The sequence below is a fragment of the Chlorocebus sabaeus genome, chromosome 16, assembly GCF_047675955.1.
Source record: "Chlorocebus sabaeus isolate Y175 chromosome 16, mChlSab1.0.hap1, whole genome shotgun sequence".
NCBI classification, from domain to species: Eukaryota; Metazoa; Chordata; class Mammalia; order Primates; family Cercopithecidae; genus Chlorocebus; species Chlorocebus sabaeus.
In genome coordinates, this window is record NC_132919.1 from 6454019 (window position 1) to 6476788 (window position 22770).

The 22770-nt window shown below is 44.0% G+C and overlaps 3 protein-coding genes across 13 annotated transcripts in view; 1 reads left to right on the forward strand and 2 right to left on the reverse strand.

The window, feature by feature from the left end:
* KIAA0753 (KIAA0753 ortholog) overlaps positions 1-20014 on the reverse strand; it is a 63697-nt gene extending 43683 nt beyond the window's left edge. For 3 of the 11 annotated variants that reach the window (XR_005236734.2, XR_005236735.2, XM_037987380.2), the window contains exons 1-5: positions 19600-19720; positions 7151-7775; positions 3811-3917; positions 2561-2623; positions 1894-2109 (exon numbers count right to left, since the gene is read on the reverse strand). Coding sequence is in view for 9 of the 11 variants with exons in the window: in XM_037987380.2 (XP_037843308.1) it covers positions 1894-2109; positions 2561-2623; positions 3811-3917; positions 7151-7775; positions 19600-19716 (1128 nt within the window). In the remaining 2 variants the exon portion in view is untranslated. Of the gene's footprint in view, positions 1-1893; positions 2110-2560; positions 2624-2658; positions 3576-3810; positions 3918-7150; positions 7776-14101; positions 14263-14482; positions 14946-14979; positions 15100-19599; positions 19721-19907 lie in introns of those variants that run through there. The other 8 variants (XM_008010046.3, XM_008010043.3, XM_008010049.3 and 5 more) reach the window with 8 other exon arrangements.
* On the reverse strand, positions 15264-19387 carry LOC140708596 (uncharacterized). The gene has a single exon (XM_073004646.1). The coding sequence runs from the start codon at positions 19279-19281 to the stop codon at positions 15856-15858; it is 3426 nt and encodes a 1141-aa protein (XP_072860747.1). The 5' UTR covers positions 19282-19387; the 3' UTR covers positions 15264-15855.
* TXNDC17 (thioredoxin domain containing 17) lies at positions 19783-22083 on the forward strand. The gene is made up of 4 exons (XM_008010042.3): positions 19783-20181; positions 20708-20789; positions 21201-21276; positions 21909-22083. Exons 1-4 carry the CDS (start codon positions 19872-19874, stop codon positions 21975-21977), a joined length of 537 nt encoding a protein of 178 aa, XP_008008233.3. The 5' UTR covers positions 19783-19871; the 3' UTR covers positions 21978-22083.
* The last annotated feature ends 687 nt before the right edge of the window (positions 22084-22770 follow it).

Genomic DNA, 22770 nt, shown 5'->3' on the forward strand with positions numbered 1-22770 from the left:
TAAGGACTCCAGGGAAATGTGTTATTAAATGGCTATCTCTAACAGTTAATACAATCTTAATTTTAAAAATGTTATTATTTAGGATATCTAATAAATAACAATTTCTGCGAGTACTTTCAGATGCGTAGCTCACTAAAGCCAATAGCAAAGACATAATGAATATGATTACTTTTAAAGGCATCCAAATCTTAAAGGATCATCATTTTAGAAATTAACAATAGTCTTCAGAACATTATCCCATCTGCTTCAAAAGCATTTTAATCATCAACAAAAATCTCATAAACTCAAATAGTCTTTCAAGTGGACACACATACTGTATCTAACATACATTTTCATGAACTAAAGAATACTTAATAGGTCAATAAGAGTAGAAGATCTGTGTCTCACCTTCCTAAAAAGAGGCATATCCTCTAATAAGTTCCCACCCATTCATTACTGGGAAGTCAGGGCCCAGTCTCCACCTGGTCAGTACAGATTAAGGACAACTGAACACAGTCAGGAAGATTTAGTTCAGAGAATAGTAACATAGTAAGACAATACACCGTAAGATGGTGTAGGGCCACAACAGGAAAAATAACCCATTTCTTGCATTTTGAAAAGCAGGGGAGATAAACATTCTGTTGAAGAAACATTATGTTAAAGGTACTCTTGTTCAAGCTCACAATGTAGGAGAGGGACTACAGAGTCTCTTCAGATCCTTTCTAGGATTATGAAGATATGTACTCTAAATGAATTTATTTCGGCCAATAAATGTTTCTTATGGATACGTTAAAAAAGCATCACATGACTTGAGATGTGGCCTAAAATTCTAAGGTCTGCATTTGACAACAGCATTCCTCACAGTGAGTTCTATATACACGAACGCAACCAATGAAAATCACAATCATATTTGCTTGACAATGAAACTGTGAAGGCAGAAGGGGCCTTAAAGACCACCGAGAGCTGGTTAATGGTGGTAGAACCGGAGTGTCATTTAGTCTAGAATTCTCTCCACTATCCACCTTTCTTCTACAGCTAACAGCTTACTATGCCACACTAACATGAAGATCACCTTTCTAGTTGTGGATGAAAATGTATGGCGTAGGGGAACTAATACTAGCATGGGAGTCAGAAGACAGAATTTGATCTCTAGCTCTCAAGAAAAATAACTGTTATCTCTCCAACTTTTGCTTTTCTAAAAAAGCTTAATCTGTACAACAGTAGTAAAACCCATTGCAAAGCATACTGCCATAGAAAGGTTCAAATGGCAAAATTATATGGTAACACCATGCAAACTTCAGAGAGCTATAAAATTGAGGTATCTTTGTCACCAGTGAAAAAAAAAACAAAACAAAGTTTACTGGATTTGTCCACACTGATTCATAGGTGATCTCATCTATCCAGGGAAATACAAGAGTAAGAACACTATCGATTCCTGTCTAATGCATGCCAGTTGTGATTTCTAGAACTCTCCAGCTATATCACAAGATTGAAGGTTCTGATTCCATAGACTGTACCTTTACGTGTTTCTTCTTTTCTAAAATCCATCTAAATTAAACACTGATATTCTAATCTAAGAATGCTTTACTGGTTTCCTTTTCTCTGCTAATACATTTTTTTCTCAAATGGCATGGGCCAGGGAATGGGACGTTCCGTTTAGTTAATGAACCTGGTTTAAAGTTGTTATATGTTTTATATTCAAGTCACCAATTTTTGAAGTAGTGAAATACGATAACATAGACTAGACTGTAAAAATAACAAAATAAAAATAAGTGTTTCTTCTGCCCTCTGCAAAGCTTTTAATTCACTAGGTAATGGCTTTGTCTTGTATTCTCCATAAATCCTAACGAAACTAGGTAATAGTAAGCATTACTTCCGATATACCTCTAACAAAAATTGGAATCAATTCCATACCTCAATTTGTTGCAGAATATCTATAACCACATCAGGAACAGAAGGGCCCGCATCCAGCTTGGCAGAACAAAGTGAAAGCTGGCGAATAAGGCTGCCCAGTTCCCTACACCGAGCAGGAAGTGGATGCTCCCCTCGGTCAGTAAACTGAGTGACAAACATCTGTAAGGCCCGAATGGCTCCTCGATGGGCAGCCGCCAGCTTAGACATTGCCCATGACTGGTAATAAACAAGATGAGAGAAGTTATTTCCATACTCAGAACTTGCTAACAATCACCCAACTTCTAAGAATATGCATAGCCTGTCTTCTTTCTGTATAAGTGCTTCCTATTGTGAAAACTTTTCATAGTAAAGTGAGTTTAAAGTTTAAAGTTTTCCAGTGACAGTCTTTTCCTTACTATTCCCAATTTCTTACACCAGCAGCAACAAAAATAAAAATCTTTTAGAACCTGCTCCTTGGAAGGCAACCATATTCAGAATATTTAAAGTGCTTGCTCCCTCACTAACAGGTTTCTACAAGTACTGAAAATAACATTAGTGCAGAGGGCCCTACCCTACACAATACTAACAAAACACTGGGAAATGTGATTTATAAGTAATTTATAACATTTATATTTATAAATATTTTTAATTTATAAATAACTTAATAAATAATTTAATTGCAGCATACCTTCTTAGTGTGTTTAATTTTATGTGGACTCAATTTATCCAATTCTTCCTGGATTTCTTTTACCTGTTTTGTAAAGGGGAAAAAAGAAAATTTCATACCTTTCCAGGATCTTTTTTGTGGAAAAGGATACATCGATATATCTCGTCTTGTCCAAATATAACCATTATTAATTCAAGTCACTTGAAAATGAAAAAAGGCTCTTCATTCATGCACCCAAAAAACAGTTACTGGTTTCCAGTTCAAGATGGTAAATAGGCAGTGTTCACCTTCATCCCTTGGTCCCCAGTGTAATAGGAATTTAACATGAAGGAGTGAAGGTGGAGGTGACTCTGGAAACGCAGGCGGGCCGGATCGTGAAGTCTTACGTGCCACGCTGAAGAGTTTAGCTTTCGTCCTCTAAGTTACAGAGAGCCACTAAAGTCTTTTAAGCAGAGGTCTGACATGGTAAGATTCATGTTTTAGAGCAATCTCTACGGCAACAGTGTAGAATAAGAACTGAAATAGAATCCAAAAGAATACAGTGCAAAACCTAACTCAGGCATGTTCTTTTCAATGAAAAAGTACAGTTTTTGGTTCAAGCAATAAGGCTAACATGTGACTTCACTGACCAGAAATGAGTAAAAGGCTCACTAATGTATAAGGCTCATGAAAGTCACAACAAACACTTTTTCAAAATCCATCACAACATAAAGAATGTAAATGCCTGTGTATCAGCCACTAAAGGTGTCCTCAAAGACACTTAACATGGTCTTTACTCTTTGCTGTTTACCAAATTATTTACTATTACAAGCTTCTATACATTATAAACATGAAATAGATGGGAAACTAACAAGGTACCTTTCCTCTAAGACTGGGGTCCACAGCTAGGACCAAGGGTTCAGGGTAACTGATCCACCTGACTTCCTATGCAAAAAGATGTGCTATATAATGTATAAGCATCTTGGGGGTGGGGAGGAGAGGCTTTTAATAGATTCTCTAAGGTCTATGACCTCAAAAAGTCAAGAACCACTGTTTAAGGAGTTTGGCCACACCCACCCACCCACCCACACACACGCACACACACACACGCAGATTACAAAAAGAATGAGAATTATTTGCCCATGTGTTCAGGAAACTGAGCCTCACAAATCTCTCAGAACTCATATGGGATACTCCAGTGCTAATCTTTCTGAGACAAAAGGAAAACGGAAACTCTCTAAGGAAGCAGTACACAAGGCCGACTGCCCTACTTCTCCCTGAACTTTTCACACCTGCTGCTGGAGCACGTAGAGCATTCGGGCAGAGCGAGCAGCTTGCTCCTGTCTCCTGACACGGATTCGACGTTCTTCATCTGGATCCAAAGCTTCTTCTAGTCTATCTGAAAATATTAATAGTTTTCCCCAAAAGTGGATTATAAACCATATATTAAAACTTACTTCGATTACTTACAGAAATAATAAAGTTGAAGATCTCTGGTTTTATTAAGAAAAAAATGAAGCTATCATAACACAAAATTTCATTTTTCATCAGCCAAGAAACCAGCAGTAACTGGACCTGTGTACTGACTGAGAGATGGAAGGGATATGAAGACATTTACTCCATCAAGCTCCTCTCCAGCCAGAATTCCCACTGGACAGCGATTTCACTATGAGGCAACTCTTACTATTTTAAAATTCTTTATATTGAGCCAAAATCTGTTATTCTTGCTATTTTTTCAAAAACTTTTTATTGGCCTATTGTTATGTTTAGCAAGATTAGTTTTACAATGTAAAGAAGATATTAATAAATGCCTATTGATCAGCCACTAAATATGTCCTGAAAGACACTTAACATGGTCTTTATTCTTTGCTGTTTAATAGAGAATAATCAAATGTTGAATTCAAAAGAGAAGTCCTGGCCAGGCATGGTGGTTCACCCCTGTAATCCCAGCACTTTGGGAGGCTGAGACGGGCAGATCACCTGAGGTCAAGAGTTCGAGGCCGGCCCGGCCAACATGGCAAAACCCCGTCTCTACTAAAAATACAAAAATTAGCCAAGTGTGGTGTTGTGCACCTGTAATCCCAGCTACTCAGGAGGCTGAGGCAGGAGAATTGCCTGAACCCAGGAGGTGGAGGTTGTAGTGAGCTGAGATCATGCCACTACACTCCAGCCTGGGTGACAAAATGAGACTGTCTTAAAAAAGAGAAGAAGAAGAAGAAAAAAAAAGATACTAAGATAGCATCTTATTATAATCTTTTGTTTTCTTTTTCTTTCTGAGGCAGAGTCTCACACTGTCACCAGTCTCACACTGCAACCTCCACCTCCCGGGCCAAGTGATTCTCGTGCCTCAGCCTCCTCAGTAGCTGGGATTACAGGTCCACACCACCACACCCAGCCAATTTTTGTATTTTTAGTAGAGACAGGGTTTCGGCATGTTGGCCAGGCTGGTCTCAAACTCCTGGCCTCAAGTGATCCGCCTGCCTCAGCCTCCGAAAGTGCTGGGATTACAGGTGTGAGCCACGATGCCCAGCCTTAATCTTGATTTCAAAAGACAAGTCCTTTCTCTAACACATTAAGATAGCAAGTCTTAAAATTATTTGAGTGCCTAGAGTCTTCATGCATTTCTCAGGAAGCATACCCTTGTACACACTGGTGCTCTACATCTTCAAAAGACTGGTTCAAAGAAATTGTTTCTGGAAAATTGCCTGAAGGAGATGTAATCTATCTATTCCTTTCAGGCTGTGGTTTCCAAATACACTTACACAAATTCTTATACAAAACTCCAATATAGTCCAATTATCAAAGAAAAGGGAATCTTCAATTAGTAAAAGTGTATTTTATAAGTTCAAATTTTTCATATTTACCCTTTAAAACATCAAACAATGCAAAGAATATAAGGCTGTTTTGAAGAAAGCAAAAATCTGAAGTCAGAAGTTGTACATACAGATGCAGTCTCATGAGACTTTATATGTCTAATTATTTTCATCTCGTTTGGGCTGCATGGTAGGGAGGAAATCCGGATTCACATACTTACACGAACACAAATGGAATGGGCTTAGGTGGGGGCTTTGAAGGCTCATTGCAGACGATTTCTGATGCAGCGCTTGCAGCTGTCTACAGAGCAGCATTGGGAAGCACAAATGGGCCTTCGGGGCTACTTTAAAGGGCGTCTGCAGCCAGGGGCTATCGCAAACTATTATTCGTCCATGAAAGGTTAGGTACAGAAATTTAAAGCATACATTTACGTGTTTCCATAGCAGTTTGCCACTACTGTGACATTTTTATTATAGTTCACAAAGTACTGACTTATGACACACTGAAAATTTATGTAAATAAAAAAACCAACCTAGTCCTTCCCCACAGAGGCTTTGAAAGCTCTAACAGTTCCCGGTACTAGGCCAGATCACCGGAGCAGTGGGCCTTGTGGCTTTGTTCCCCTGCTCGCAGGGCTTCCAACCAAAGTGTGCAGGGGGCCATGCCACAGGCTGACACTAAGGAATGTCAAGAGAAACAAGCCACAACATTTCTGTTATTTTTATACTGGAATGTTTTTGAATTGTTCATGATATTATACAGCACATTCTTGAAGAAGACCTGAAGGAGAAATTTCTTTCTGGCCTTAATATGTGGAATCACTGTTTTCCTTACACAATTGTTTTTTTCCGTCTCAGACTTTGTAAATTCTCCAAGTGATTGAAGTTCCCTCTTTAGCTGGCTCCTAGGAAGCTCGGAAGCAAATCTGTGACTCACCCCTAGTAAATGTTTTTCCTTTCCTTTTGCTTCATTTGCCAGTGTCGTCATGTGCATTTTTGTTTTATCTCATTCAATCACAGGTATTTCTTAAGGTACCTTAAATTCTTTACATAAGATGCATATATGTACATATGCATAAATTAAATTGAAAATGCAAAAAATAATTCTAGACTATGTACTGCCCTAGCGCAACAGTTTCTTCTGATGCTCAACTCCATACCCCTTGCAGTCTGAAAGCTGGGCTTGATTCCCTACTTGTTAGTTACGGTAACCCCAAATTCTCCACGTGGAACCAGTCTTCTACTCAGCAGGGAAATGCAAGGGCCCTGAGAACACTGCAGAACTGCAGAAACCCATATACAAGGATTAAACTTCTTCCTTCCTACCCTGTGCTCATTTTACACATATACCCACAACTTCCCTTGTCACTGGTGTGTACTCACCTAAATACTGCCCAAGTGAGAGCTGGTTTTACCTATAATATAAATACTTTATGCTCTTTTTCTGAGCAAATTGAAAAATAATTTTCCCAGAAGAGGGAAATCATTATAGGATAATTTGCACTCAGGTCCCAGAAGACCTAAGGTTCAGCCAACATTAACGCCACCTCCTAGGCTGGGCCCTCAGTCAGTGCACATTCGAAGGGCAGCCACAGTGAAAAAGTTCTTTCATGTCCCTCCACTGGAAAGAGGAGCTGGGGCAAGACACTGTTCAAACTCTAAGCCTAACTGCCTTGTCCTGAGTGCTCACACTCCAGTGAACCAACTCACAGAAGGAAGGAATGAAATTGCTGTAGGGGTTGAGGGTCCTCAAGGAATGCATTTAAACTACCCCATACTCACAGCCTTAAGTCGAGGAAAAGAATCTAATTTTTCTCACCTTTTTTAGTTACCTCTTCAATTCTGTGGATACAACTGCTCAGTTCTTTCTGGAGTCGCTGGACTTCTAGCAGGCTTTTCTGTTCACTTATGCTTTTGTGGTCACCTGTCCTGGGATGAGGCTGAAGTCCCGGATCACGGGTGGGTGGTGAATTTGCCACAGTGAGATCTGACTGGCCTGGATGAGATGAGTAAAGGTATACTTTGGCACCCGAGCTGGAGATTTCTACTTTGGACGGCTGGTGGCTGCACTGACAGGCTGCTTGACTCTTTGATTCCTTCCTTTCCACCCTGTGGTCAGGTATTTTACACTTAGTATGTCCACACTTCCGAGAGCTTTGAGGCTGACTTCGGAGATGATGTTCTTTCATATGTTCTTCAAATTGTCTTCGTTTCACATCTCTTCTGGCTAGGTGGACAGCATAACTAAGTCTCTCTTCTGATATGACAGAAAATGAAACAGAACCGCCTAGGTCAGGACCAACTCTACAATCTGCATCTTTACAATGGTATGATTCATTGTACGAGTGCTTCAGTTTTTCAATTCTAATGGCATGCGGGCAAGAATATCGGATTGCCAAGTTGCTTGAATGTGTAGGAACATTCCTATTAAACTGCAGCTGGTTCTTTAAAAAGCAAATAAAAGCAGACATCAGAAAAATTCCATATTGCACAGTTGGTACATGTCTATAACCAAATTTCTAAAATTTCGCCACCAGATCATTAGTGCTAAGAGGCATTTTTCTATTTTACTGATAGACACAGCCACTCTCCTACACCCTTGGGTTCATCACATACCCCTGGTTCTATCCTACAATCATCCAGTCCCATACTATTATCCTTCTGTTTACTAATGTCATACTGGGACCCACTTCTAAAAGTCGACCCAGAAAGTTTCAAGCAGCAACCACTAAGTCCTTCAATTTCCCAGTTATGGACTTCTGTCCTATTTCAAAATGTCAGGCCCCAGCAAGTGACCAATATAACCCATTGGAGCTTTCTTAAAATTTGTTCCATGGATAGACCCAAGCCATCTGATAATACTTCTTCATAAGTCTTCCTGAGACTTCATTTGGTGGCTGGATCCATCTTTTACCCTGCCCCTCAGTGTACCTCACTTGAAGCAGTCTACTTATGCTTTCTTACACAGCCTCAAGTTTTTGTCAGTTTTCCTCATAATAAATACAAGTTTTGTTTCATTTTGCACTTAAACATAAGCATGTTTCCATATCCCTACAGTTTTATTTGTCATTGTTGCATTTTCTAAAACCAATGAATGGTCTTTTCATGCTTAACTATAATGCTATTATTAAACATTTAGATTGTTCCAGTTTTTCCACTAATAGAAATATTACCTCAATTAATATCTCCATGCATTTAGTTTTTTAACCTTTTAAAATTATTTCGTTAGGATAAATGATCTGTTCTGGGATTATCAGTGTAAAGGAAAGAAAGGATTTTAAGGCTTTAAATATGTACCCTCCTTAGGTCTTCCAGAATGAACCTGTCAAAGACAGGTCAATAGCCTGAGGAGAATCCATGCCTACAAATTCAATGAACCCAGTCCTGTGATGCTTTGACCTTGGAGATGACCTCCCCAGCTCTCACAATCAATGTGTTTATACAATCACAGCCATCAAGGGTCACTTAAAAATAATCCATTATGACAAAACTTCAGGAAAGTATTTCAGATTTTTTAAAAGTAGTTAAAAAGCTCCCTAAAGAGAAAACAAGTAGTTACCATCTGAAAGGTACATAGACTGATGAACAGTGTTTGTCATTTGAGGTCAGGAGTTTGAGACCAGCTTGGCCAACATGGCAAAACCCCATCTCTACTAAAAAAAATACAAAAATTAGCTAGGCGTGATGGCGCACGCCTGTCATCCCAGCTACTCAGGAGGCTAAGACACAAGAATTGCTTGAGTCTGGGAGGTGGAGGCTGCAGTCAGCCGAGATCGAGCCACTGCAGTCAAGCCTGGGTGACAGAGAAGATTGTCTAAATAATAATAATAATTATAATTATTGAAGTATAAAAAGATCAAAATTCAATAAAAACAGGGAAAAACATGAGTAATTTATCAAAAAAAAGGTCCTTAAGTACGTACAAAGATGTTCAATCTCATAACACAAATTAAAAATACATGGAAATACCATCTCTTACCCAATCGATTAGCAAAAATTTAAAAGTATAGTAATACACGCTGTTGGTGAGGCAGTGGGAAGCAGGCACCCTCACAGAAGAGGTGCTGGTGGTCATGCAAATTGGCATAATTCTTATGGAAGGGAATTTGGCAATCGGTAACAAAAACACACGCATTCATCACTTTTTTCTTTTTAAATTAAAAAGCTTTAGAGCAGGAAAGAAAGAAAAGACACCTGAAAGAGACCCAAGCAGGCAACTTGGAGGACAAGTGTCACATTTACCTTTTGACCCAGGAGTCTCACTTCTAGGAGTTTACCCTGCAGATACACCGCCAACAATACATATGTATAGGGTTACTCTGTGCCATATTGTTTGTAAATGTAAATTATTAGAATCAATCTGAGTCCCCATGGAGGAGAGTAGCTAAATAAACAATAGTCTATCCACAAAATGCAGTAAAACGAAGATGTAAAAAAAAAATGAGGAAGATCTCTGTGACACTTCTATGAATTAATGTGGCAAGATTGGAATATATTGTTTAGCAGAAAGCACTAAGTGCAAAAAGTATATTTATAATACACTACCCTTCATATAAAAAAAGGCACAAGAAAATATATATGCGTCTGAATGGCTTGTGCAAAAAGAAACAGAAAACAAAAATCAGAGACTAATGAGCCTAGTTATCTACAGGTAACCGGTAGAAACAGGATGGAAAGGACAGAGGGAATGGGGTAGCAGATAACTTTTCTGAATATATCGTTTTGTATATTTGGAACCATGTTAATGTTTCACATATACACGAGAGACAGGAAGAAAGAAATGAATGAATGCAGGGAGGAAGAAGGAAAGGAAGGAAAAAAAATCCATTAAGGATAGTGAAAAACCCTCAAATAAATACCAACAGAAACCAATGAACCAAACTGAATCTCAGATAAATAACATAACCACGCTAAAAAGTGAACATGAAAAAATTAACCCCAGTAACTTTTGAACATAGTATTTGGACTATATGCCGTCAGGCTAAATTTAGACAAATGTACTCTAAACAAATACTGAACTCTAATTTTGCAGGCTTCGTTTTGAGCAGAGACACAGATTACAATTCAGAAACGACTTTTTGTACATTCTAGAATTGAGCAAAAAAGTAAATACATTGTGGATAATGAGAGCCAGCTTTCATGCTCTTGGACAAGGGAGTTGGAAATATGTAGTGTTGGATTTGAATTGGAGGTACCTGTGTGAACTTGTGAGTTTTAATACAAACATCTAGGCAGACAGACACAGAAAGATACACAGACAGAAACAGAAGGAAGAAGGGAAGAGAAAGAAAGAAAGAAAGAAAAAGAAAGAAAGAAAGAAAGAAAGAGAAAGAAAGAAAGGAAGGAAGGAAGGAAGGAAGCAGCTGAGAAAGTGTACATACAGATATGTGAGTATGGATGTGCATTTATGAATGTGTGTACATGTATGTATATGCACACAAGTATACATCTATTTCCTAGTTGTCCTCTGAGAGGGCCTAGAAACAGTGACAAAACAGTATCAAGGAGCACATCCAGCACCAGACAGTGATTTTTTAAATTTCATTCTCCACTGAAGAATCAAAGTCTCCTTGGATAAACGGTTAATTCCAGGGCCAGGACAAGGAAAAGACAAGCTGAGCCTGGAATAGCTTTTATTTATTTATTTATTTATTTATTTATTTATGAGACGGAGTCACCCAGGCTGGAGTGCAGTGGTGCAATCTTGGCTCACTGCAACCTCTGCCTCCTGGGTTCAAGTGATTCTCCTGCCTCGGACTCCCAAGTAGCTGAGATTATAGCTGTACACCACCATACCTGGCTAATTTTTTTGTATTTTTTAGTAGAGATGGGGTTTCACCATGTTGGCCAGGCTGGTCTTGAACTCCTGACCTCAAATGATCCTCCTGCCTTGGCCTCCCAAAGTGTTGGGATTACAGGCATGAGCCACCGCACCCAGCCTTGGAGTGTCTTTTTACACCATAAAGTGGTCAAAGACTGATAAGATCATGTCAAAGAGACACTGGGGCCAACTCGAAGTGGTTCTCACTGGCTAAATCAAAGACCATTTGAACATCAAAATAAATATCTGCACAACAAAATAAATAATGGGAATAAAAAATAATACTGAGTCTGTGCTGAAATAAGTAAGTAAGTACTACGAAAAGAAGGGAAAGTTCTTCCTTATAGTAGTAAGGCAACAAGTAAATGTAGAAGGAAGGGTAAAATTAGAAATCCCCATTTGCCAACCCTCATAATAAAAAACTGATTCAGGCAAAAATACTAAAAGTAGTTGGTGAAAGTTTGAGGTGTTAAAAAGACATTAACATAGTCTCCAAGACAAATAATTACAAAAAGCAAAGGAGTAACTTTACAATGGAAAAACTAGGCAGATACCACCTTCATCAAATGATGGAAGTCCACACCGCTAGTGCTGGGACTGAACTGGCAGCGTGTCCTTCCTGAGAGGGTGCACTGAGAAGCACTCGGTGTCATTCAGTGGTTCTCCTGCCAAAAGTGCACTACCTGAACGCCATTGTGAGAAGACATCAGGCAAGTCTAAACTACCTGAACGTCACTGTGAGAAGACATCAGGCAAATCTAAACTGAGAGAAAATCCACAAATAACTAGCCTATATTCTTAAAAAAATCAATGTCACAAAACATAAAAACAGACCCAGGAATCAGACTAAAGGAGACTACAGAGGCATGACAATGTAATGCACGTTATGATCTTGGATTTTCATTTGCTATAAAGGACACTATTGGGACAACGAACAAAATCTCAGTAAGGTCTGTAGATTACATGATAGTATTCACTTAATGTTAATTTCCCGATTCTGATAATTGTACTATGGTTATATAACAGAATTCTTTAGTTTTAGGAAAAAAATACTTAGAGGTAAAAGGGCACCGTGCCTGCAATTTACTCTTAAATGGTTTAGAAAATAATATATGTGTGTACAGAGATAGTGAGAGAGAGAAGGAGGGAATATGTAGCAAAATGTTAGCATTTGAGGAATCTGGGAGAAGAGTATCCAGGATTCTGTCGACTATTCTTGCAACTTTTCATAATTTAAATTTCATTCTGAAATTTATGTCAAAAAATTATGTCAAAAATTTTTTTTAATTTCTTTGTACACCACGATAAGATATTATTAAACGTCCACCAGAATGGCTAAAAAGACAACAACAAGTGTTGGCAAAGATGTGGAGCAACTGGAGCTCTCGTACATTGTCAGCAGGAACGTAAAATGGTACCACCACTTTGTAAAAAGGTCCAGTGGTTTGTTATAAAACTAAATATACACCTACTTCATGACTCAGCAATTTCACTGTTAGGTATTTACCCAAAAGAAATGAAAACATGTTCATAAAAAGATCTGTATAAGAATGTTCATAGCAGCTTTATTTATAATAATCCCAAATTGGAAGCAGCCCAGGTATCCATTAATCAGAGAATGGATAAACAAACTGTGGTATACTCATACTATGGAATGAGAAAAAAGGATTAAAAAGGAATAAACTACTGATACATGCAATAACATGGATGGATCTCAAATACTTTACAGCTAGTGAAATAAGTCTTAACACCAAAAAAAAAAAAAAAAATCCCATTTATATAAGGTTCTAGATCAGGGAAAACTGATCTGTGATGGGAAAAATAAGAATAGTGGCTGCCTCTGGAGGGGAGGAGTGGGGACTGACTAGGAAGGGGCATTTAGAGAACTTTTTAGGATAATAGAAATGATCTGAATCTTGATAGAGGTATGGGTTACACATATGCATGCATTTGTCAAAAATCAGCAAATGTGAAAAGATGTACACATTGTAATGTGTACATCTTTCACCATTTCTGATATAATATGTATATTGAAAGAAAAAAATCAGTAAATGGAGTGAATTCTTTTCTTCTTTTCTGAGATGGAGTCTCGCTCTGTTGCCCAGGGTAGAGTGCAGTGGCACAATCTCGGCTCACTGCAACCTCCGCCTCCCACGTTCAAGCGATTCTCCTGCCCCAGCCTCCTGAGTAGCTGCGATTATAGGTATGTACCACACCTTTTTGTATTTTTAGGAGAGACAGGGGTTTCACTATGTTAGTCAGGCTGGTCTCGAACTCCTGACCTCAGGTGATCCGCCCGTCTCGACCTCCAAAAGTGCCGGGATTACAGGTGTGAGCCACTGCGCCCGGCCCTAAACAGAGTGAATTCTAATGTGCAATATGCATGCCGAAGTAGTTTGGGTATTCATGTCTGCAATTGATTTTGAAATGTGTCAAAAAATAAGATGGATTGATGGATGGATCTCCAGAGGGATGACTGAGTGACAGATATGCAATGAAACAAATCAGTGAAATATAATGGAATCTAGGTGTTCATTGTAAAATTCAACTTTGCTGTATTTTTTAAGATTTTCATAATATAATGCTAGGGGAAAAGACATTTTTGAGACAACTGAGTAAACCTGAATAAAGGCTGGTTATTGGATAACAGGGAATTTTTTGGGTCCATTTTCTTAGGTTTAAGAATAGTATTATGATTAAGTAGGAGAGTTCATTTTTAGAAGAAGTATTCTCAAATATTTAGAAGTGTCATGACTGCAACTTACTTTGGGGTGATTCTGCAAAAATTTTAGAGACAGATGGTTGAGTAGGTAGAAAAACCGACAGAAAAAATTGTCAGCATTTCTGAATCTAGGAGGTGATTTCAAAAGTGTTACACTGTCCTTTTCTCTCAAATTTTCTTTATGTTTAAAAAATTTAATAAAAAAAATCAGGCAAAAACAGAACTACCTGGGTCTGAAGAACTGTGGGATCGCTCCTCCCATCAAGTTGGGTCCTAGGTGCTAGATGAACACAGGTGGAAGCTGGCTGGCCTGGTCCCATCATGGCAGGTAGTACACAACAATAGTGACAGCCTTGTCATCAGGCAACAGTCTTCCCTAAAACCATTCCTAAAACGAAGCAAAGCCACTTCAGACCAACAGCGTTCAAACAAGAGAATAGATAAAACACAGTGCCATGTGCCTGTAGCAATATACTAGAAGTAGCCAATAGCAACCTCATACTGAGAGTGATTGCTTAAAGACAGGTAAATGATAGTTTCTTCCATTTATAAAAGCAGCCACACTCTGGAAGTTCCCAATTTCAAAAAAAAAATAGGGGAACACTTACTATTTTAATAATAATCTCTTGATCCCTCTCCATTCCAAATTTCAAATCTCAAAGGTCTCCAGCAAGAGGTTATTCCCAAAACAGAGCTTTGCCATGGTAAAGTAGCACGTTCCAGCAGGGCGGTTTCTGGACACGCAGTCTATATTAACAAGTCTTAATACTAGTCAGAAAGCAGTATGCTTCACTCTACTGGGTGGCCCAAAGGCACACAACGCTCAACGACTCTAAGTAAACCTGTAGCATCAGAATTCCTTGATTCAAGCCAGGATCTGCCATTTGGAGAGCTGAATCATCTCTTTCAATCTTCATTTCTCCCCATCTTTCCCCCACCCTACATATATGTATACAAGGTAACAGATATGAAAGCACTCGGAAAGCTGTCAAGGGCTATACCCTTATCATTGCCTTGCCCTACTCTGAAGGCCTCATTATAGACTTTACTATCCCTGCCACTCACATACTGATCATGTATAGTGTTGTCTCATACTGTTATTTACCTATTTCACATGTGTATGTCGCATCTTCCCAGCCAGACAAGGCACCTTGAGGGGAAGGGCCTTGTCTTGCTCTTCTATTTCCCATAACAAAATGCTTTGAGCGTAGTACACGATTTAGCGTTTGTTAAGCCGATTTTCTGTGAACTGACTAGTTTTAAATCCCTGGGGAATTTGTTCTCTCAAAAAATCTGCTAGTAAATCAATTGGGAAATTCAAGGTTTAAAAAAAAACCCTAATTTAAGCTTTTGAATAAATCCAAAATTTGAAGACTAGACTTGTTTAAAGACAGATACTTCTTAGGAATATAAAGACAGCTTCTAAGAGTCCTTATTTCTAAGGCTGTAGACACACGGTGAAAAAAGCAGATGGGAGGAGGCAAATGAGCGAGGCAATCCCAACTGGCTTGACATCGGCACAGGTTGCGCGGCTGGAGTTGCAGCATGAAGTCTGCAGAAATGGGGCCCAGGGATCTGCAACTTCTGAATGGTCAGGACTTTCCCCTGGCTGCTTCCAGGTGCCAAGGGCCAAACAGTCCATTCTCCACTAGAAAAAAACTAGGTGATCCCCCCAGTTCCAGGATGCCTCAAGTGATGCTACAAACACACATACACACACACACGCACAAAGTCCAGGGACATCCAGCCCTAAACTGTCCCCCTATACAAAGTTCTGGGACTCTCCTTGCAATCTGGCCCTTTCCCACTGCTCCAGAAAACTTCCCCATTTGTCCCTCTACATACCCTGGTGCATCTCCACAAAAACCCTCTCTCCCCCATGCCGAGATGCCCTCACAGCCTGCGCTTCACCCACAACCCAGGACAAACCTCCCCCTAACCTGTTCCCTCCCACAGAGCCCCAACTTCTTCCCTACACACACTACTGGAACGGCCCCCTCAATCTCGCCTCCCCCACATAACTCTCTCCCAAATTGCTCCCCCTCACTCTGACTGCAGACACTTCTCCAGCCAGCCTCCTCCCACTTGGCTGTAGGTGGTCTCTGAAATGGCCAAGGCCGATTTCCTCTCTTGAAACTGGGGGTACCCCCACAGCTGTTCTTGTCCCTGACATGTCTAGAGCATTCTCAAAGGCCATTTCTTCCCCCACAGACCTTGGACAACTCCATAACCTGGTCCCGGGCACATAGGTGTGAGATGCCCCCACAGCCTGGCTGCTCCCGGCCAGTCCCAGAATATTCCTACCACCTGTCTCATCCTCTGAAGCCCCCACTCCCCCTGTGGACTGTCTCCTCAGCACCGTCACACCTGAGACACCCACATCCGCTTCTGCTCCCGAGGACCCAGTCACCCACACTGCAGCAGGTGTGCGCCCTGCCATGGGAGCTCCTACCGCTGCAAGCACCCCCAGAGGCATAGGTACCCTCCCGGCCTCGGGAATGGCTCCACTGTGTCTCCTTCTCCACAGGCCTGAGACACCTTCAGAGCCTGTCTCCCCTTCCACAGTTCCAGGAACCCTGGCAGCTGTGGGCCCTTCAGTAGCCAGTCTCCTTGCCCATATGCCTGAGCAGTCATCCCCAGAGCCGGTATCCCCTACCATCGGCCCAGGGAGCCCGGGAGCTGTAGGCACTCCCACAGCCATGGAACCTCTAGCAGCTACAGGCCTCCCAGCAGTCTGCCTTCTTCCAGACAGGCCAGAGACACGCTCAAAGAGGGTCCCCTCCCCCACAGAACCCGGAAGCCCCACAGCCATGGACAATCCTGTAGTCTGTCTGCCTCCCAACAAGCCTGAGACACCCCCAGAGCCAGTCTTCTCCCCCACGGGCCCAGGCATTCTGGTCGAGGTGGGCACCTCCATCTTTGTGGGACCCTTGGCATCTGCAGGTCCACCCACTGTCTCTCCTTTGCCCCACAATTCTGAGCCAGTTTCCTCTTGCACAGGCCTAGGCACCCTGGGAGCCACGGGCACCCCACTAGCTGCAGACAGCCCCACAGTGCCAGGCATTCCTGCAGTGTGCTGCCTCCCTGACAAGCCTGAGAAGCCCCCAGAGCCAGGCTCCAGCTCCACAGAACCAGGCGCCCTAGCGGCCAGAAGCACTTCGGTGGCCACAGGAGTCCTTACCCTCTGTCTCCGTCCCCAAGGTCTTGGGACACCCCCAGAGTCAGTCTCTTCCCCAAGCCCAGGCCCCTCAGGTGCCACAGAAACCCCAATAGTCTGTCTCCTTCCCCATGGGCCCGGGAAGGCCCCAGAATCACAATCCTCCCCGCCAGACCACAGCTCCTCCCGATCCACAGGTGCCCCTGAAGCCAGAGAGATTCTGGCAGCCCGAGCCCTTTCCCACAGGTTCCAAATGTCTCTGGAGCTGCCTTCTTCACACACAGGGCCAGATGCCCACACAGCAGCGGGCACTCCGGCAGGCGCCTTTCCAGAGCCCGGCACACCCAGCGCCACGGGGACCCCTGCTGTGGCACACCTGTGCTGGGCCACATCTGCTGCCCTGGGTATGCCCACCGTCTCAGACCCCCCCACAGCCTGCCTCCTCCTACACAGACATGAAACAACGCCACAGCCAGCCTCCTGATCCACAGACCCAGGGACCCCTAAAGCTGGAGGCCTCAGACTCTCTGGCTCCCCCACAGCCTGCCTCCTCTCCCACAGGCTCAGGACATTCCCACCACAGGTCTCCTCTCCAAGCCCAGGCACTGCCTCGGCTGGGGGCTCCGCAAGAACTTGCTGTCCATCCCACAGGCCCAGGGCCCCGCTGTGGCTCAGCTCTTCTCCCAGGGCTCCAGGTACTACCACAGCCCGGGGCACCCCTACCACCTGTCCCGCTCCCCACAGCCCTGGGACATTCACACAGCCCGTGTCCTTCCCCAAGGCCCTGGGTACCCCTGTAGCCTGTTCTATCCCCCACAGGCCTGGGGCACCCCCAGAACCTGCTGCCTGCTCCCCAGGACATGATGGCTCTGCAGTCTGTGCAGCTCCCCGTGACCCTGGATCACCCCCAGAGCCTGTCTCCACCCATACAGGCTGTCCCCGTTCCCCGAACCCTGGGTCACCTCCACATCTAGTTTCCTCTTCAGTAGCACAGGGCACCCCAACAGAGTGTCCCGTGCCCCACGGGCCGGGCATACCCACAGAGTCTGTCTCCTCCCCAGCCTGTCTCCTGTAACACACACCTGTGGCACCCACAGAAGTAGGCTCCTCCTCCACAGCATCGGACACCCCCACGGCCTGTCCCCTCCCCCATATGCCAGGGGTGGCCCCACAGACTGCTTCATGTGCCAGAGCCCCAGGAATCTGCGGGGAATGTCCTCTCCCCCACAGCCCTGCAGCACCCCCGCAGTCGAGCTCTCCCTCCACGGCTCTGGGCGCTCCCACAGCCCCAGGCCACCCCACGGTCCCAGGCTCGCCCACAGCCTGTTCTTTTTCACAAGGGCCTGGGACAAGCCCATAGCCTATCTCCTCCCCAGTCCCAGGAACCCCCACAGCTTGTCCCCTCCACAGGTGCGGGGCCATCTCAGAACCTGACGCCAGAGCCCCAGGCACACTCACAGGAGGAGGAACCCTCCCAGCCTGTCCCTGTCCACAGAAGCCTAAGGTTCTCTCGTAAGCTGCCCCTAAGCCCAGAACTGTAGGCCCTGAGGGGGCCCGAGGGATCCCCCTTGCCTGGCCCTTCACCCAGGGCCCTGTAAGACCACCACGGCTTGTCTCTACCCAGGAAGCTCGGCCAGGAACACCCCTTTCGACAGGTCCCTCTCCGACAGGCATGGGATGGAGCTCGACTCTACTTCCTTCCCCACATCCCGAGGCGGCCCTCATAGCCTGCACCTTCAGCCACAGGTGCAGAATGCTCTCATGGCCCAGAGATCCTGGGCGACCTTTTCCCTCGCAGCCCCGGGGACTCCTATCTTCAGCCTCCTCCTCCCCAGACCCGGTCACCCACACAGCCCCGGCAGGCCCCACCACCTCGGGCTCCCCAACAGCCCCATTCACCCACACAGCCCCAGGGTCCCTTGCAGCCTCGATGGAGCCTGGGGGCCCAGGAGCTCCCAAAGCCTCATTCGCCCCGGCGGCGTCGGCTGTCTCCGTTGCTTGTCTCGTCCCCCACGGGCGCTGACAGCCCTGCGGCCTTTCTGCACTCACACAGCGTGTCTCCCACTCCAAGGACCTCGCCCGGCGCCTTACTCCACGGCCTCGGGACGTCCCTGCGCCCCGTCTCTTCCCCCACGGCCGCCGAACTCCCCGCCCCGACCTGCTGGGCCCCACGCAGCGACCCGGCATCTTAGCCGCCTGCTCGCCCCGGCGCAGCCTGGGCAAGGCCCCACGGCCAGTCGCCCGGCTCATAGCTCCAGGGCAGTTCCCTTCCTCCCTACCGCGGCCCTGGGTTGTCTTAGCACCTCGCTCCCTAAGCTGCTCCACACAGGCACTCACACACTCAGCTCCGGCCTCGCAGCCTTTCTCCCTCCCAGCCCCTCACCCATCCCACCCCCGCCCAGTCTCGGGAACCCGCCCCCAGTCCCAGGCCCCCCTAAAGCCTAGACGGCAGAAAAGGTAACTGGGGGGAAAAAACAACAAAGGCTTTCCGAGTCAGATCTCCTCTCCCGTAGGTCCATGACTCAAAGCAGTTTCCCAGAATCCCCCCTAGTCCCATCCCGAGCCCACCTGGCTGGGACGAGGCGCCGCTACCGGGAAGCGGGCAAGGGGGGCCCCAACTAGGCCGCGCTTCCGGCCGCCCGCCCAGTCGCCATAGCAACAGGCGCAGGGCGGCTCGGGAGCCATTGAGACGCCGAACTACTGAAGGATCCAGGTGTCGCCAGGCGTTAAGTTTTGCAGCCAGTGTCCATGGGGTCGGAGCTGGGACTAGATTAGGGTAGAGGCCTGGGCTTGGGAGTGCAGCGAGCGCAGAAAAATCTGAGAAACTAGAGCAGAAAGCCATGTGGATGGATTGTGGTCCTCAGAGGCTCCCGTACCTTCAGCGGCGCCGGCTTCCGCAAGCTCCGCCCTCTCGCCCATCCGGAAACAGCCTCGCCCCGCCCACGTGGGCCCCGCCTGCAGCAGCCAGACGTGCACTCCTCCAGCAGCTGCTGCACGTCGTGCCGATGGCCCGCTACGAGGAGGTGAGCGTGTCCGGCTTCGAGGAGTTCCACCGGGCCGTGGAAGAGCACAATGGCAAGACCATTTTCGCCTACTTTACGGGTTCTAAGGACGCCGGAGGGAAAAGCTGGTGCCCCGACTGCGTGCAGGGTGAGGCCGGGATTCGGGGGCTGCTGTCCAACGGAAATGGCAGGAAGGCCGAACCTACGACCAGAAAGGGGGCTTAGCAGAGGCAGAGTCTTGGTTCCAGACATCCGCGGGGCAATCTAAGCTGTCCCCATGTCAACTCCTATTAAATTCTACCCCGTCCTGCCAAGATCGCTCTTCCTTTTACCATTTAACCCGGATGATCTTGGAATCTAGTTCCTTAAAACTTCCCACTCCCCCAGTACCATTAGAGTCTTACAGGATACGTGAGTTGGTCAGCAAATACATGTGCTTTCCATTGTTATGGGCGCGGTGGTGCGGGGGCAAATCGGGACTGGGATTTGGTCCTTACCCTTAACGTGGGCTCTAAGACCAGAAGTGAACACCTGACTTCTGTTGACCTCTTCAGTTAGCTGCAGGTTAAAGTCTGAGTACTTACCAAGACTGGCGGAAGGGGAAAAGAACACTGTTTATCAGTGCCTGATTCTGGAGTTGATGTGCGATTATTTTATCTCAACTTTTTTTAAAGCTGAACCAGTCGTACGAGAGGGGCTGAAGCACATCAGTGAAGGATGTGTGTTCATCTACTGCCAAGTAGGAGAAAAGCCTTAGTAAGTGGCAACGTATAATCTACTTCACAGACATGCACAAATTGCAAACTGAGGCGGGAAGGGCCTCAGGGATGCACCCAGTTTCTGTGTTATAAGGCAATGTCTCACAAGTTAAACAATTAGAAGCTATTAAATACAAATTTAAAATGCCCACCTGAATTAAGTAGGGTAATTCAACGAATTTGGCCTGGTGTAAGCTCAGAACTTAGCTGGCTTTACTTTTATATCTTAGTCACACTTTAAAACTTTGCACAGGGTAATTAACAAATTAAGCCATAGTCCACAAGGTTTTTTAAGTGTTTGCAAGAACAGTGATTACTAAAAAATTAAATGTAGGAATATGTCAAATATTAAGCAAACCGTAATAAACCAAGTAAATTTTTTTCATGATCACTTTTTCTTTTGGAACAGTTGGAAAGATCCAAATAATGACTTCAGAAAAAACTTGAAAGTAACAGCAGTGCCTACACTACTTAAGTATGGAACAGTAAGTATCTTTAAATATGCTGGGCCTGTAATTCACTGTCAAAACTTTTAACTTGCTGTGGATCCAGATTTGAAAAGATCTTGACATGTCATCTCAATTCCATTGCTGTTGAGAGTGCTGCTGAAAGTTCATTCCTATGGCCAATCCCAATACACTAATAATGTAAATATCTAGCTATTAGGTCTTTTTCATGTTAAGTCACTCTTTAAAAATTCTATAGCCAGAAAGTAGGTTGACTCATAATTCCTTAAAACACTGGCATCAACAGTTGTTTTCTATTTAATTCATAATTCTGGTTAAAAAGTAAGGGCACCTCTTCTAGTTCAGTCATGCCCCTGGGATCCTAAATTAAAGAGTTGAGGGGAAGAAGAGGGCACTGGGCTTGCTGTTTCCTGTTTTAGTCTGTGGAGCTTCCTGGTATTTGGGGTTTAAGTCTCTTCAGCCAAGTATGTTAGTGATTCATCTTACAGCAAATATCTTGATTCTTTCATAAAACTTGTTATAACTAGTTGATAGTTTCTGAATTGCATAATTTCTGTGTTCAAAGATTAGTGTCATTCAAGGCAGAACCTATTCCACTCCTAATAACGTTTTATAGGAGTAGTGAAGATTTGACTGTTCTTCTCTTACAGCCTCAAAAACTGGTAGAATCTGAGTGTCTTCAGGCCAACCTGGTGGAAATGTTGTTCTCTGAAGATTAAGATTTTATGATGGCAATCATGTCTTGATTTCCTGATTTGTTCTAGTATCAATAAACTGTATATTGCTTTGAATTCATGTTAGCAATAAATGAGGTTAAAAAACTGGCATGTGTCTAAACAATAGAGTGCTATTAAAATGCCCATGAATCTTTAGTTTGCCTGTAATATATGGATATCTTTAAGATATAAACAAGTCTTCAGAAGTAGCAGTAAAGGCTCAAAGGAATGTATCATTGAAGGTGACGGAAATACCTAAAAACTCCTAAAGGCGCAGAGCACACCTTCCAAATCTTTCAAAAGATCAGGATCTTTTATTTTAAATTCTCTGCATCTGCAAAGCAACTGATACTCCTGAAACCCCTTCTTTGATTTTGGAATGTAGAACCTAACCTCACCACTGAAGGAAAGCATATTACCTCTGATCCAGCCTCTGCTTAATTCAGGCAGTTTTGTTTTGTTTATGAAAAAGCCGACTCCTGAGCACTAGAGGCAGTTTGTTTTACGGCTTTCTCAATGTGCTTTACTTGGGAGAAGGCAGGTGGCGGAGAGCGGCTGGAGAGACTGTATTACCCAGTGGTGGGAAGAACTCCAAGCTGGAGTCAGTCACACTGATTCTACCACTTACTAGCTGTGTAACCACAGGCAAGTTACTCGCCCCATCCAAACCTCAGTTTTCTCTTCTATAAACAAGGTTCTGAGAATAAAATGAGAATTCAAGGAAGCACTTAACATAGCACCTGGTATGTGGTACCTCCCAAATCAATGTTAGTTTTCCCAAATGAGCACAAGTATT